At 41.8% G+C, this 17,135-nt stretch overlaps 1 protein-coding gene across 1 annotated transcript in view; it reads left to right on the top strand.

Moving 5' to 3' along the window:
* Positions 1–17,135, top strand: part of cacna1g (calcium channel, voltage-dependent, T type, alpha 1G subunit) — a 279,605-nt gene that overhangs the window by 119,711 nt on the left and 142,759 nt on the right. The window contains exon 5 of the mRNA XM_038736528.1: positions 10,884–10,981. Coding sequence (XP_038592456.1) covers positions 10,884–10,981 — 98 coding nt within the window. The remainder of the gene's footprint in view (positions 1–10,883; positions 10,982–17,135) is intronic.

Below are 17,135 nucleotides of genomic sequence, written 5' to 3'. Positions count from 1 at the left end.
CGATAGCTGAGGGAGTCTAGAGTGCACCGGCACTTACTGTAGCAGACAGGGTATCCTATCCATAGTACATCGATCTGACTTAACACTCTCTCTGTGGCTGGATTCCTCCTGGAGAGTGACAGAAAGGATAACTGAGGTGATGAAGATGGGGAGCGAGGAGGGAAAAGGAGGATGAACAATAGATTGACAGAGACAGGCAGACAGAGAGAGGAAGAGAAGCTGAGGCAGCCGGGTCGATTGCTTCATTGGACTCCCTCAATATGTAACCTGGTCTGATAATTGAGGACTGACAACACGGATGAAAATACTCAATTTTGGTTGTATAGGTCAGCTGGGATAAATTACATTTGGCTGCTGTATCATTTTTAGGCTTTAAGAAAACAGTGATTAAATGGGTCAGTTATAGTATGTTTCCCATATCAATGTACATACAAAGAGTCTAAACCTGGCTACAATTTTTTTCTCTCAACATGAAATATCCCATGCAAGCATTTTTTCCACGTTTTGAGATTTATACCTTAACTGATCCCCTGCAGTACACTGTTATAATTGCTGCTATTATAGCATGTGCAAGATCAGCATACTTGCAATACATAAAATCATTACCTTTATCCAGTACCTGTATACTATTAACTCAGTATAAGCAATAGAATAGTGGCTCATGTACCTTTGTGGCTTCATTAACATAAAGCAATGTCTACCATTGACCCCTCATGTTAAGAGTTTTGAGCTGTTCAAATATTTTGTTGATTTTTTAAGAGCCCTGAAGAGGTGAAATTATGCAGCATTAAAGTTTACAGCTATGCTAGCGGCTCTGTGGGGCTGTACTTAGCACAGTGGTGCTAATATGCTGATTTTTTTTTTAATCAATGTAATGTTCACTGTTAGCATGCTAATGTTTGCTACCATGCAAATGTACTGGATGCAAAATAGAACTGGGACTGAGACTAAAATATACAAGAACGCTTCAGTGTTTTTTTAGTGCAAAAGCTTTGAGAGTTTCTCAAAGTAATGAATGTTTGAAGTATAGAAAGGCAAAAATCTGTCAACCTGCAATGTAATTGCTCTCTCCAAATAAAGAAAAAAAAGAAGCAGAAATGTTTTTATAGGAAATTTGGTCTTACTGAAAGAACAGGCTGGCAGAAAGTGAAGACCTTATTTTGCACCCATCATCTTGACTATTGTCCCAGTCATTTAAGGTAATTATATGAAGGTATCATTATTAATTTTACCGCGATACATGCTTATTTAAAATGCAAACTTAGCACCTTTAACTGTCTTTAAATATTCAACACCTCCTCTTGGATTTCAGACCTGTGATTGAGTCACACTAAAGGAAGTGAGAGAGAAGGAGAGAACCTAATCCTGAGTGTCTTCACCTTTCTTCTCTTCATGATTTATTGATGCCACTTTGGATCGGCTCCAGCCTAGTTTAGGGGTCAGCGCGTGGAAGAAAGAGTGTAAGGATGGAGGCGGAAAGGCGAGGGTGGTAGAGATGTCAAGAGGAAGGGACAGAGATTAAGAGGGACAGAGATAAAAGTGGGAAAGGTATAAAAATTATTAGTTTTTCTCCACTGGGAGCACATTGCCTTTAAGTCCCTTTACATTTGTTATGTATTGTGCTGCACAGTTACTGTGATTTGAATTAGACAAGGGCACAACTGTGATGCTCATGCTGCATTCACTTGAGTTGGGAATTGGGTCTAGCACCTTAATTTAACTTGATTGTTCAGGTTTTAACTTTGGCAGAATCTTTTAAGCCACGATGCACACGTTTGTGGATGTTGTCACATCTCACTCTCGGACAGAAAGCAAATAAGCGTATTTGGACGTGGAATTATTCCTTTCATTTAAAAGCAGAGTCAGAGAGTGATGTAGCAATCCAGAAGAGTGAGCGAGGACACAGACAAGGATACAGCATCCATGAACAATGATGGCCATTAAACAAACTGTCTACTGTCCAGCAGCAGGTCCCTCGCTCCCTCCCTCCCTCCCTCCCTAGCACTGTACAGCATCAGGACTGGGCTGCTGTATTTTCTTGTCCTGGGTGTCCTTATCCAGCTGGGTTCTCCTCCATTAGCTAGATTATCTCCCCACTACAAGAGGGTCAGCAGATAGACCATAGATTAGCAGTCAGAGGGAGGGAGTGTGGGAGGGAGGGAGATGCTGGAACGATAGAGATGAAAAAGGTTGAGCGGAAGTGTGAGCAGAATGTTTTAGAGCTTCACAGGGATGTATTTGCATGTAAAACTGCGACTGTATTATCAAGCAAAATTACAATGTAATAATGGAGGGGATCCTCCTGCAGCCTCTGTTGATTCACCCCGTGTTCGCAAATTAAATCCTACTTTAATTAATCATTGGTGGGAAGCCCTCTACGTGCACAGAAAGTGAATACGCGTCGAGTGCAAGCCTTCATCCTCACAATGGGCCTACTTGTGTTGTATGTAACGCTTTTGTCTGTCTTGTTGCCAAGCATGTAGGTGATAATGAAATGATTTGGCTATCATGAAGTTGCTTATCACCTTAAATACTACCACAGAATAGAGGGATTGGCAGTGCTTTTTTTAGCTGTGAGTAGGGCGTTCAGACTTCCTGACAGTCTGCATAAGGCCATAAAACCAGAGGCTGACTGGGATAATAATTCAGGCCGGCCCATCTCCACACTTTTGCAACAGACCACAGACACTGTAGTCAGTACTTCTGTTTCTTTCAAAAACAGTAACATATCTTTTAGTTTTAACACTACACACAAAAATTGCTTAAAAACATCCACTGCAGTTATCAAGGCTACTACCTGGCATTCCCTCACAGCTCTGATTGGACTTGTGTCCTGACCCTTGCTCGTGAACATATCAGTAATTTTGCATCTAGTACAATTACTAATTAATTAAATAAAATGTAATCAGTAACATAATCCAAGTACTACAAAATAAAATAATGTAACCTGATTACTTATAGTTACTTTTGTATTACGTTAATACCAAATACGCAAATAAAGACAAGAGAGTATTAAAGATGCGTTGTCTGCTCAGTGGATTTTTACAGAAACATACAATTATATCCAATGAGTGATTAAAACTGCTCAGAAGATCATTGGTACCCATCTCCCGTGCATCAGTGATATTGGTGAGGTGCCTAGTCCAAAGGATAAAAAAGGATAGTACCCACCCCAGCCACAGCCTGTTCAGCATGTTTAAATGTTTTTATATATGCCCTGCACTGGGCCTATATGTCATAAGGCACGATCTGGCCCATCAATGACAATGTTTTGTAGGTATTTAGGTCATTTCTTGGAAAATGATTTTAAAATGTTGATGAATCATCCTGCACTGGGGGTCCTGTATTAATTTAGTGTCCAATGAAAAGCTTTCTTAATGTTTCTGGGACTGTGCACTGCTGATTACTGCACAAAAGCGTATTTAATGTAAAAGATTTTCTGGTTTTCTCTCTGATGTTTCCCCATGGGGTGCTCTACCTCAACTCTGTGATTTACGGAGTGTCCTGTGGACAGCAGTTTTCTTTTTGCTGTAGCAAGTCAGCTAACTGTTGCTAACTACTACTAACTAGCTGCCATCATCTAAGTAGCTCAGTTAGCCTGCAGTGTGTGTTTGTCTGAACACAGTCTCATTAGTTGACTCAGCCGCGGCTCACGCTGCCGTGTTCACTCACTGAGACCTGGTATCAGTCTTTTATAAATGAACCTGTACCTGATTACATCTTATTTCTGTACTGTTATAGAATATAGTTACTTTATTTTTGAACCATGATTACGTAACACCGTTACATGTAATCTGTTACTCCCCAACCCTGCCTATAAATTGACTGTGCAGCAGCTTAATACGGCCCATGTTCACATTTATTGTTAATCTGCAACCTTTAGTGACTTTATGACATGAGACAGGAGAGCAACTAGGTCTGCGTATGGAGATGGATGAATTTGTCAAACAAACGCAGGCCTATACCCAGACCCCTCATTTTGGGATTAATCTACCTATTTTGTCATTTAGTTATGAGGACGTGTTGTGGTAATTTAGTAACTATACGGTAGTAATTAAAGATGGGCAAATCAACCTATTCAGTCCTCCGTTCGCTCATCTGGGCTTCGGCTGCTGGATAGTCAGATGACACTGTTTAGGGAGCGAATCAAATGATGCGTTTTAGTTGCAGCGAAAATGACGCCCTTGCTTGTTACTTTGCTATTGTGAACACTGGCAGGATTGGAAAAAAAACGATCATCTCTGCAAAGTACTGGCATCGTGTTACTGGATTTGTGGGTATTGAGGCTCAGAGCTGAAGCCTCTAATTTAGGCTGGCCTGTGACGCTCCAAGAAATAAAAAGGTATTCTCTGGCCAAAGGATGTGCTTCAATTAAATGTAGGTTCTATTGAAGCTAATAATGTAACAACACATACTGTAAGAATTGTGAAAATCTTGAATGGGTATTTGTATTTTGTAAGTGTTTTTGTGTTTTAATCAGTAGTTACATACATTTACACAATTGCCATACAGAACGCTTGTCCCTGATTGGCTGGATGATGTACATTACTTTCAGGTAGATATTCATTATGGTATTAAATTTTTATGAAAGCTGGAAGAATACTTAGACTTTAGACTTTGTTGTGCCCAAGGGGGAAATTCCTTTTTACCGCACTGTACACATCCGACAACAACAGCACACACTACTATCAGCAGGATACCAAGCACTGCAGTTCTGAAAAAACAACAAGAAGAAGGTCCCTCAGGCATTAGCACATTCACAAGTAAAGTGGTTTGTTGAGTTTGAATTTGTTTGACCTGGGAACAGTTGGTTTGGATTGGACTGTTTTATATGCAGGGCAGACACAGTGACTGTCACATTTTGCACGCATTTTTGTAGACGTAGTTGGCTACAATTACAAAATCATGAGTTTCCCGGAGGGAATGATAGTAAGCGCGTAGCTTTATTTCTGTTTTGAATAATTAATATGTGCTGCTTCTACTGATGTCTTTTGTTTTTACTAGTTCTAAACAAACTGTACATCACTGCCCCTTAGACCTTTAACAGAAAGTGGAAGAGTCTGCAACAATGGGGTCTGGTTGTTTCCCATTAGGACATGCCAGCTCTGAAGTGTCCATGAGCAACACTTGTAATGCCTGCCCTATGCAGGAGTACAGTTCTGAAGCTAAGACCTCTGACTTCTCTGCTTGCGGGCAAGAAGAAGGAGAAGTCCCGCAGAGTGTCTGATTGTTGCAAGAGAAAGATATTCAGTAATCTACCGTGACTGTGAGGAATAAGTTGGTTAACATTTGGGTTAGATAAGCAGCAGAGTGGGTTGATGACAGAAAGTGTTGCTGATGAAAGGATTTTGATCTGATTCAGCATGAAAACAGTCCATCTGTCTGTTCTCTGCGGGTTTTTCTCCCTCCACTTCTCCCTAATGATACTACATACTTTTGCTTTAACATGATCAGACGCTCATCATTAGCTGTTGACCATGCTGTGACCTGAATAAGATTTGGTTTTATGGTACACTTACTGTAGCGTTTGCACTTTAACAATATACTGTGTACATATACTGTACATATACATACACACGCTAAAAAGCACCTCCTACTCACACACACACACACACACACACACACACACACACACACCCAAAGAGCTATCCATCAATCATGCATTTGCTGAGGAACATCTAGTGTGACAGCTTGCCTGTCACTGATGTGGAGGCGAAGATAATGTGAACAATATGTGACTAAAGGAATATCCGAGGAGAGGACAGATGACTGGTTAGTTCATAAGTGATAAGTGACAAAACAGAATATGATGGAGGAATGTGCAGCTACAGTGGTAAGGAGTTATAATCCAGTAATCTAATAACAAAGTCATTATTTACTATAATAACAACAGTGGAGCAACTCTTCGACTGAGGATCAGTCACCTGGTGTGACGACTGGAGATGAAAATTAACTCAGCTCTGAGACAACGGTTTGATTCCTAAATAACTGCTTCCTGAATGCAGTGTTAATGAATATGACTCAGTACTTAATGGATGAATGATTTCACTCCAGGGTGTTATTGTTTTGTATACAAATGTTGAATATGGACAAATAGCCCCAAAATCATTACAAAATTTGATCTAGTTAGGTTGGCATGTTTAGGAATTAAGTGTGAGGAAAAAAAAGACATCATCAAAAATTATAAAATGATAAAAGAAAATGATGATGACAAGGTATGAATTTTAAGATGAGGTTACTAGAAACTAAATATCAGTGTTATTTAGTGGCTTATATTCATTGGGTTGAAGCAAATAAATAGCTTGTTTTCAGTGCTTAAATAGTAAATTATTAGGTGCCGTAGTGTGTGAAATGTGCCAAAAATAATTAAATAATTTATGATCAAATAATTAATTAGGTTATTTCACGCGCATGACATACCTGCACATTGTTTTAAACGGCGAACAGAAACCATTAGCTACCTAATCAAATAGTAAAAAAGGAAATCCATTAGACTTACCCCATTAGCTTTTTAAATTGTTTAAAGACGTATTTCTTTTCAGGATTGATGAAGCTAGGCTAGCAGCTTCTCCCTGCTTCTAGTCTCACCGCTACGCTAGGCTAAACAAATCTTGGATTCACATCACTCCTCTTACTCTGGGCAACCACGCAAACAATATAAATAGCCATGTAATTATCGGACGATCAGTGGTAAGGGAAGTGCGTCGTGACTGCTTTACACACATTTTGCCGCCGTGATACTGACAACATTGCGGAATACTCCAAGCCATTTGTCAGCTTGCTGTGCAGTGAGAATAGGCCCCAGCTCACCTCATCAGTTATCCAGCAAATTTATTTCCAACATTATTTATCATTTCTTCATTGTTAAAACAAACTCCCCAGCCTCAAATCAAGCATGAAAACTGAGGCGGCTCCATAAAAATTTGTCAGTTCCATTCATCCCTTCTCGGTCCATCCATCATGATTTGCATAAAAATACAGAGATGGAAACGCAGCCAGGGGAATGATGAAACAATATACACTCGCGAGTTTCCCTTTATATCTGTCTCACCATTGATTTCCTCTGATTTAGCTTTTTGGTCCATCTCTCAGTCATCCATTCTTTCTTATTCATCTGGCAGATATAGGGGTGGACTGACTTGGACAGAAAGGAGATGGACAGATACAGACCGATAAAGGTTTGGTGAGGACAGAACGGGTTAAACATTGGACACTGTTCCAGATTCCTGAGCTGCCTTGCGTACTTTTCCTATTATAGGTCTTTCTGGGTGGCATTATGTCGTATGTGTGTGTGTGTGTGTGTGTGTGCGTGCGCAACCTGTTTTTGAGGCGATGTAGCTGGAAAGCTATGTATCTCATCATTCATGTGCCTGGCTTCTTTGGCACAAACACACATTCACCCTCTGCGATAAGAGCGGACGAGCTAAGAAGCAAGCTGTCTACGAGGAGTGTGTGTGTGCTTATGTGTGTTCTTTTGTGGAAACTTTATGTCTTTGGGTGTTTTTTATTGCATGATTTATATGAATCTCATTACATTCTTCTGCGAGTTTGTCCTTGTAAGGATCTCGCCATATCAAGATGTGCACAAGTATCATATCAGAGTGCGCGTGACAAGATGTAAAACTGTTTTTCGTCCTCGACTCCGTCCCCGTGTGTAGACTCGCTTTGTGTGCTTTAGTTTGGGAATTCTCCTCACGCAAACTCCCCCCAAGGTTGGGCGTCCCCCGTTCCTCTCCTGCTTCTCATTTCTTAGTCCGCCGCCCGCTGCCCTTCCGTGTATCACCATCATCAACACCGGCACAGACTCTGACGAAAACAGCGCACGACTTCCTGCCGTTTCCATCGTTTGTTTGATACACTCCATTTCTCCTCGGCTGTTTCTTCATTCCAGATGAGACGAGATGGGCCAGTTTTCACTGAGCACACCGAACTTCATCTGGCTCTCATCAAGGGCAGCAAGTGTTTTTGCACGGACTATTTTTCAACAGACATCATTCATCATCCGCTTTTAAGTTTGTTTATGTAACTCTGTCTGACAAAACATTGCCCTAATATTTGTATTATATTGCTCTGGGGATTTATAGAGTGTCTATGGCACTGAAACATGAGTTTTCCCATTGGTGTCCTGTTAAAAATTTCCCATGGGGACTATGCTATTCAGCACTGAAACCATGGAGAATGTATTGTATATTCTCTATCTCCTATATCCTGATAATCAGACTGCCGTTTTGCTTTCACTTCATTATTCAGTCTGACATCTTGTTCATATAAGCTGTTGTCTGTTGTTATTTTGACCTAACTAATCAATAGTGGCTGATGTATTTGTTCTGTCAACATCATAGCTGTGGTGGGAGCAGTTAACTCAATAGTTTGACATTTTGGGAAATTTGCTGTCTTGCCGATAAATAACTCAATAACTCACTTATATAGTAGATTTAAGGTTTCAGTAATGGTTAGCTTAGCTTAGCATAAAGACTGGAAACATGGGGGAAACAGCTAGCCTGGCTCAATATGAATGTAACTAAATCCACCTTCCAGCGCCTCTAAAGCTCACTACTTAACACAATATGTCTTCTTTATTTAATCTGTACGAATGCTGTAGTGTAAAACTAATTGTGGTTTTACAGAGGGGGTTATGGTCAGGTCTATTACTTTGGCCAGATGCAAAAGAAATAGTCCTGTAGCACGGATGTGATGAAAAGATGGACTCCAAAAGAAGAAATATGAGAAATGCATTTACAATCATTTCTGTCAGACATTTTACCACTGCCCAGCTGTGACCACTTTTTTTTGCCGTATTTGTGGCCATTTTTGCTGCTGTGGCACACACACAGATGAGGTCCTTGTTCATAATCCTGCCTACAAATATCCGAACGGTTTCATTATTTTTAAATCCAGGTAAACCGTTGTAATGAAGCCTTAGGTGACGTCTTAAAACATCCTGTTTTGTCGGACACCAAACGAGACGATAGTCAGTACAACTGACAAGCTGGACCCAGAGACTAGTTGGGTTTTTTGCTTGAAATTTACCCTTAACGATTTATTGATACATTTTCTGTTGATTTACTAATCAATTAATTGGCTAATCATTTTAGCTTGCCAAGTCTTAAATCATCATTCATCCTCATAAATCAATTCTTTCTTGCATAACTGCTATGTTAGTGTATGGTGTAGTACCCAATAGTGACTGTCCATCCTTCCATTATCTAACAGCTGGGGGGCTAGACCCAATCCCAGCCAACAGTAGGCGAGAGGCGGGGTACACCCTGGACAGGTTGTCAAGTTCATCACAGGGGACAGATAACCATACACACTCCAATAGTGACTGTACTAAACTTAATGTTATTTTTCATTGGTATTAACTTTAATAATCCTGTTGGGACTAATAGTTTGTGATAGGGTATTTATATATCAGTCCTTTTCTTTTTGTGCTCCCAAAGTGGCTTTTTTTTTTTGCAAGTTACTCCTTCATAAAAGTGCCAGTTGATTCCTTCTGACCTGGCTGTCCTTGGCGGCCATTACAGAACATTACACAGCTGCCGATGTGATGTACCTGTTCCCAGGGACTACCAGATACTGTTAGCCCCGTGTCTCTCCACTGGTGATGGGAGGGCATCTCTGTGCTATTCTGTTAACTGTTTACCTATTTACCATCTCTCTGTAGCCTGCTGGCCATCTGTCAGCTCTGAGCATGTGTGTGTGTGTGTGTGTGTGTGTATATACAGTGTGGGAGCGAGTGTGTATTCTTGCTTTAGTGCTGCTCCGGTGTAACAAATCAGAAAAGGCTCGTACTGGGACACCTGAAAGTGTTAAAAGAGAGCAAACACATTCATACATTCATTAGGGGAGTTTCTTGCACTTAAGGTGACCAACCCAGCAGGCTTGTGTGAGCACCTGCACACACACACACACACACACACACAAACATGCACATACTGTCCAACATGTGTTGCAAATTTGTCAGACAGACAGACTTGGAGTCGGTGCGAGGAGGGAATTCCTTCATCTGCACGCCCCTTCAAGCGGCACATGTGCTCAGCATCTGCTCCCCACACACACACATACACACACACACACACACACACACACACACACTCACACACACACACACACACAAGGAGAGAGTGAGTGTGAGCAGAGATGCCGATAAACACTGATCAAGAAACAAGAAAAACGTTTCTGCAGGCATTCCACAGTCTCGCTCTAAGAGCTGTCCTTACAACCTCCCATCGCTGCCTGACAGAGCCTATAAAGAGCTGCTGGAGAGGCTGCTACGAGTGTGTGCCGTCTCAAGGTTACAAGGCAAACTGATGCAATGCTGCTCTTTTATGCGCTGTGTATGCCACAACCTCCTCTCAGTGATGAGTGATTCACCAGCTCTTGACGTCCCAAAGGGGAAGCACATATGCCGCTTGCTCCTTTGAAGGTCGATTGTTCGAGGGTGCATGTGAATGTATGCGTGTGTGTTTGTCAGGCACACAAACATTGCGTGTATGCCGTGCTTCATATACAATCACAAAGACACGCACTGCAGTGTGCGTGCGTGGTGTTTCTCTAACTTTCTAGTCTGTTAGTTGCAGTCCAATGAACGTTGGAATGAAAGCAAATCGTTTGCCAGAACACATGTATTGCAGTCATCTCTAAAGGCAAGAATGTAAATGTGATTCGGGACATTAGAGGATTAATTACCGCTTGCCCAGTGAGAGTGGGAGAGCATGTAATACATGCAATATATAATTGGCTACATAATATTGCCCTTACATTTTCTGTGTTTTTATTCCCTGATGATCGAGTACGTTCTGCAGTGTGATAGCAATTATATTATTTGGTATTTTGTTGTTGTATTTACACATATTTTCCATCTTTCCCTCCATATGTTGCAGGATGTTGGAGTACTCCCTCGACCTGCAGAATGTCAGCTTTTCAGCGGTGAGGACGGTTCGCGTGCTGAGACCTCTGAGAGCCATCAACCGAGTCCCAAGTGAGTGCAGACCTTCTGGCCTCTCACACTTAAGCTCTCTAACCAGACTCTGAATCCCAGAACAGTCCGACCTCTAATATCACAGCAAGTTTGACCTCCTCCGGAGACAAAAACACTTCTTTGAAGTAAAGAGGTGGTTCTCAAACTTTTTCTGCAACGACCCCCTTTAGAAGCCGAAAAACGTTCGAGTTCCCCGACTCCAGCAAAAGTGGATTTCATTTTTAGCAATCATTAACAGCACGGTATTTAAATAAAACAGATTCAGGTTAGTATAACAGCCTTGCTTGCTTCCGAGCCCTTTATTTTGTTTACGCCACCACATGAATCACATTAATACAACTGTAGGTCTGCTCAACATCTTTGCACCCCCTGCAGTGGCACTCTGCCCCAGTCAGTGCAAGTTTGATAAAACGGATGATCTTGTTGTGGCACATCTTCTAGCACTTGGCATCTAAATAAGCAGACTTAACTTTTGAACACTGCTTTGTCTTAATCACCAAAATGGACTACGGGATAGTACAAATACATACATAGTCATTCCAGACAGGAGTTTCACCACTATATCATGGCTTTGGACTGAAATGCATTTTAATGCGGAGCAGACTACTGATTACATAATGTAAGTATATATGTTCTGGTGTTTGAGCATTGGTAGTGTGATGGAAAAGTAACCACATAATTATTAGTGGTTTAATGTGTACATCTGTCGCAGACTACGAGACTACACAGAGCCGCCTGTGTGTGTGTGTGTGTGTGTGTGTGTGTGGCTGTTGTCAGTTTCTGTATATGCATTTTCTCCAGCCAAAACACAAGACGTGATGTTATTACCATGACAATAAGTCGCCACTGTCAGTTAGTGATCATTGAATGTTATAGCTAATGCTAACAGCAAATGTCGTTCTCAAATTCTGCAATAAAAGAAGGACCTTTAGGGGTGGATACAGCAACACTAAACATATGTGCTCTTACTGCAGCTGCTGCAAAGCCTCTGACCTTAAAGCAATAGTTTGATATTTGGGGTATTACACTGTAGCTTTATATTTACATTCCGCCATGAAAGTGGTATCAACTCACCTCAACTACAGTCACAAAAGTACACAATCTCATGACTTATGACAAATGTAGTTCTTCACTAAAGCGAAAGGGCTCCACTCAGTTAATCTATTCCCTGAAACTTTAAGCCAGGCTTAATGCTTAAGAGTGTGCACCTTTAAGACACATCATGAAAAACAAATCCCTTTGTCAGATGCTCAGTGTTTGACATTTGAGTCTCTTCTCTGTCTGTACACTTTGTTCCCAGATCAAGAAGATCCTTGCCTCAGTTTATTAGCCAAACAGATCTTGTGCTACTGGCAAACCAACACAATAACAGGTGGCAGTAAAAAGTGACGTGTCCCTTTTTTTTAATGTGCACTTTACTTCAAACTGATAGTTTGAACTCAAGTGTACTGAGTTTGTGTTTGATTGAAAAGACTTATCTGACATTTAGGAACTTATCGCAATTAACATGGAATGTCTTGCTTCTTAGGATTTTTCGGACTTGGCAGCAAAATCTATTAGCTGTCTAATTTTACCATATCCTAATAAACCGGGACTTCCTCTCCTCTCCTTGTACTTGCTGTAATTGGTGGTCATGCAGGTGGAGTGAATTCCTACACAGCAGTGGAATGTAGGTCAGGGACAAGCCGATCCACACATAGCATTCTGCCTTGACTGTCTCTCTGTGTTTTTGCTTCCCCCAAGCCAGTCAGCTTTGGACTCACACAGATTTATATGCAATTTTCCAACTCAGTGCCTTTTATTAAAGGACTGTAGTTCATAGCCACACTCGCACAAATACACACAAAGACTATTACACTTGTATATCGTGATGCAAACACACAAATCCCTGGGTTGCTTCCTTCATCTGTCATCCTCCCCCTCCCTTTCTCTTATACACACACATATTATCCTAACCCCCCAAAAAACTTCCATACTCCCCACCCCGTTTCTTCCATCAGTCTCCATTAGAGTTTAATCAGCACAGATTGAATTTCCAGTGCACGCATTAATGTTTAAATAAATCATAAGCATTTTTATACTCACCCAGCGGTCTTCTCTGTGCATTCATTCTTACCTTGATTCTGCCCCCTGCAATGCTTTCATTTAAATACAGACCCTAATTATGTCATTAGCTCCTCAATTGCTCAGATGAGATTGCATGCAAACTGAGCAATGATCCTCTGGATGTGTGTGTGTGTGTGTGTGTGTGTGTGTGTGTGTGTGTGTGTGTGTGTGTACATGCAGGTGTTTACCCCCGTGTGGGTGCATGAATTGGACATCAACCCCCCTCCCATCTCTGTGTCGATGACACTCCCACACCTATTCTGTGATCTCACCTTCTTGTCACTCAAAGCCAACGTAGAGGTCCACTGCTCCTCATTAGGCCACACACACACACACACACACACACAAACTCAGAGAGCACACAGTCATGCACACAGGCCTGCTCATTAGGCATACAGCCATTCCTCATCCTAATCACAGGACTAATAGCGGCATTAATGTGTGGATGATTTGGTCTGGTTCAGGCCCTGCGGTGAAAAGGGGGGGGTGGGGGTGGGCAAGCATTTGCTGTGGTTGATATCTGTCTTCTGCCCCGCCCCCCACCCATTCATGCCTTCAGCCTAATGAAGTCCTACAGAGAAGCTTGCAGCATTCATCATGACTCTGGGTGGAGATGTTTATTGTGGAGCTCAGGCTATTTTGAGGCACACATCGCTGAATTTGAATACATGGGTGCTTTAGTTATTGGATGCTGTGAATTAATTTCCTACATGTTGCACTGGATTTATGGCACCGACTAAGGTGTTTTTTACAGTTCCATTATTACACTACAGCTTGCCCTTTCAAAGTTTGACAGGTATTGTGAATGGGGATGACATAGATGGGGCAGGATAAACAGTTGTCTCAGTGCAGCAGCACTGAGTCATGTTCATTTACACGGTCATCGGTCTTATTCCTAATCCTAACCCTTTTCCTAAACCTAACCAAACTGCGACCATTTGGCAACGTTAACCACATAGGTGTTTCATAAGGACACCGAAGGGTACCTTGTGTACCAAATGCTGACGCTTTGTCAGGCTTTCTCAAAGTGTTGGTATTTGACACCTTGGGATGAGAATGTGTTGTCATTTCACAGCCAATGTGGACAGTTGGAATGATTACAGCGACCGATGATTCTTTAAATGTACTGCACAAAGGGGAATGTGAGTATTGTTTTAAGACCGACTTTAAAAAACTGTCCCGTGCCATGCCTCGAACCTCGAGTGTAACAAGACTAAAAGCGTAATAAAAGGCTGATGTTTTGCATGTTAGCCAAGCACGCCTAGCATTTAGCACAGCTAAATAAACCAAAATACGACTACACTTTAGATGTAGTCCTCTGGGGTCTAGGCTGTCACTGCCTTCCGCTATGTTTTCATTGACCCAAAATAGACCCATGCTGCGGCTGCGACTGTGCGCCTGCACCTGGGAGACCGTTGCTAACTTGGTTGATGCTGGATAGTATTTACAGTGAACGATTCAAAGTGCGGTAATCCAACACTGTTTAAACAATAATTCAAATTTGAAACAGTAATGCTAAGCATCTAGAATCTTACCGTGGTTTATCATGAAACTGTTTCATCCCTACTCCACTGCAGCCTGAAATGTAAGCCATCAGAACCTGGATCAGCAGATGTCTGCGCTGTCTACAGCCCAACATTGGTCTTTTCTACCACTCTGTTACCTCTTACCTTGAGTCTGTCTTGGGACAGAAGGCTGGAGCTCATCTTAAAACACACACACACACACACACACACACACCCTCAGACTTGTATTAATGAACACAATGTTCCTGGGCTGGTGTCCACGTCCTGGCCTCTGGCATTGATTGATGCGCTAACATGGCAGTCCTGCCAGTGGAAGTGACAGATACATTTCGCAGGCTTCATCCACCGGCTGCCAACAAAAACCAAATATCCCAGGCTGTGTCACCATCATATCACCACCCACCGTCTGCCATCTGATTGGCTATTATGCTCACGTCCACAGGGACCTTGTATCAGGCCTGTCATTGGCTACATCAAGGTGGACATGACAACTTGTGACATACCTCTCTGCGTGTCTTAATATTCAAAGAGAGCGGCTGGTCACTTGTGTGTCCAGAATACAGTATGTTTTCCTGAGTGACAGAAGAGGATCCCCCTCTCTGGAAGGAAAGAATCATTTATTGGACTCGCTGCTCATGGCATGGAAACAGATATGGTGCTATGGCGAGGTTGTGTAATGAATTTGCATGGGTATGAACATGTCTAGTACACGCAAAGGGCAAAAAAGAAAGACACATTCTAAATCTAGATTTGCAAAATTATTGAGAAACCCAAACTGTGAAGCAAAGTGTGCTTCGGCTAAGTATTAAATAACTGCATACTTAACATTTAGAATGTATTGTCAGCAAATGCAATTGTTGTGACCTTGATTCAACTGCTATAGTATGCACAAGAGAAGAGCTGCTTTAATGGGTTTTTGTTTCAGGCCTCCGGGCACTGAAACCTGGAATACTGATGTTAGAAGGCTGAAATATAATTTTTCTGTTTGTAGGAGTAAAGGTGCCATTGTTATCCACAGAGAAGGAAAACTTGTTTTTGTCCTAAGGCTAAAGTGACACCTTTTTTTCACTATCCAGCAGACACTGCTATATTATTATTATTTTTTTTTACAAAGAAACATATTTTTGGAATAGACAAGGACCTCAGGATGACTGCTTACCCGCCACAGCGCCTGTTTTTGTGGCAATACCAGCCAGCCGCAGTCTGAATTTGCAATTCATTATTTTGCCTGCTGACTAGGATTGTTTTCCCACCCTGGTTATCACCAGTTCCTTACTGCCAAGACCAGCTTAAATAAAAGAGGAACTGGACCAATTTGACACGCAAAGGTCTATTTAGTAGACATGGGATGTACCGTTCAGCTTGTGAAAACAATTGTATGATGTCTGTATGATGTCGACATCTGAGAAAATATTCCCTGATGATGTTTTGCTTTCTCAGTTTGGGCTTAGATACTATACGTTTATAGCCAGCATTACCAAATGTGGATTTGACAGGCTGCGAGGGTCTAATGAAATGGTTATACTGCATTATGGGAAATGTAGGAATTTTAAAGCTTGACCCATACTATGGACTAAAAGTCGAATATCTCATCCATGGCTGCTTTGGTTTACCAATCTTTTTAAATCAGTCTCTTGTGTGTACCCAATTGCCAAACCCGACCCAAGACCCATTATTGTTGTGTATTTGGCCCAGTGCTGACTGCGAGCTTACCAGGATAATTAAAATTAATTATAATAACACATTGGCTTTATTGGCTTTCTCTTTTGCTTTTCCCACTGGGCACTGAGACATTTCTTAATAAATTACTTTTTAAAAAACAAAACATGTGGACAGGAGGAAGGCAGTGGTGGCCCGTTGCAAATGAACAACAGGATAAAAGATCAACATGCGTACCACCTCAGAGTTGATGAGTGTTGATGAACCTTTCACATTTGAGCGAGGCAGTGTCGACTGATAAGCCAGAGGCAGCAGTCAACAGGTGATTATCGCAGGGCACAAACCCTTACAGACACACACACACACACACACACACACACACACATAAACACACTCAGACACATCTCTGTTTTAACGAGGCCAAGCCCAGAATAGCCTTTGCACGCTTCTTTGTTGTTTAGCTACATGTGCCCTTTTCCCCAAAGCAATATCCAATTGGCGCACACACACACAAGCAGTCTTCACACACACTTCCTTCACACTCAGACATGCAACGCATGCACATGCAAGCTGTTTTATTTGCCCATGCATCAGTAATACAGAGTGTTTCATCCACGCTTTGTTAGACCTGGAGTTTGAATAGCGCCTGGTTCATACACACTGCCTTGTACTTCCGTCCAGATAAGCCCCAAAGGCAACAACAACACAGCATCATCATCAACCTCGCAGCTCCCTGCGTGCTCATGCCCTCGTCCTCCTATAGCACATTATCTACAGAGCCTCATTACTGTAATTAAAGAGCTGGCAAAAATGTCCTGGCTGCTATTCTTCACAAGGGCCACAAGTCACCCCTTGTCTGCTGC

Source organism: Micropterus salmoides, unplaced genomic scaffold (assembly GCF_014851395.1).
Source record: "Micropterus salmoides isolate LMB-PRFRI ecotype aquatic unplaced genomic scaffold, ASM1485139v1 Ms_hic_scaffold_21, whole genome shotgun sequence".
Lineage (NCBI taxonomy): Eukaryota > Metazoa > Chordata > Actinopteri > Centrarchiformes > Centrarchidae > Micropterus > Micropterus salmoides.
Note: the sequence above shows the minus strand (reverse complement) of the source record. Positions and strands in the feature narration are given on the sequence as shown.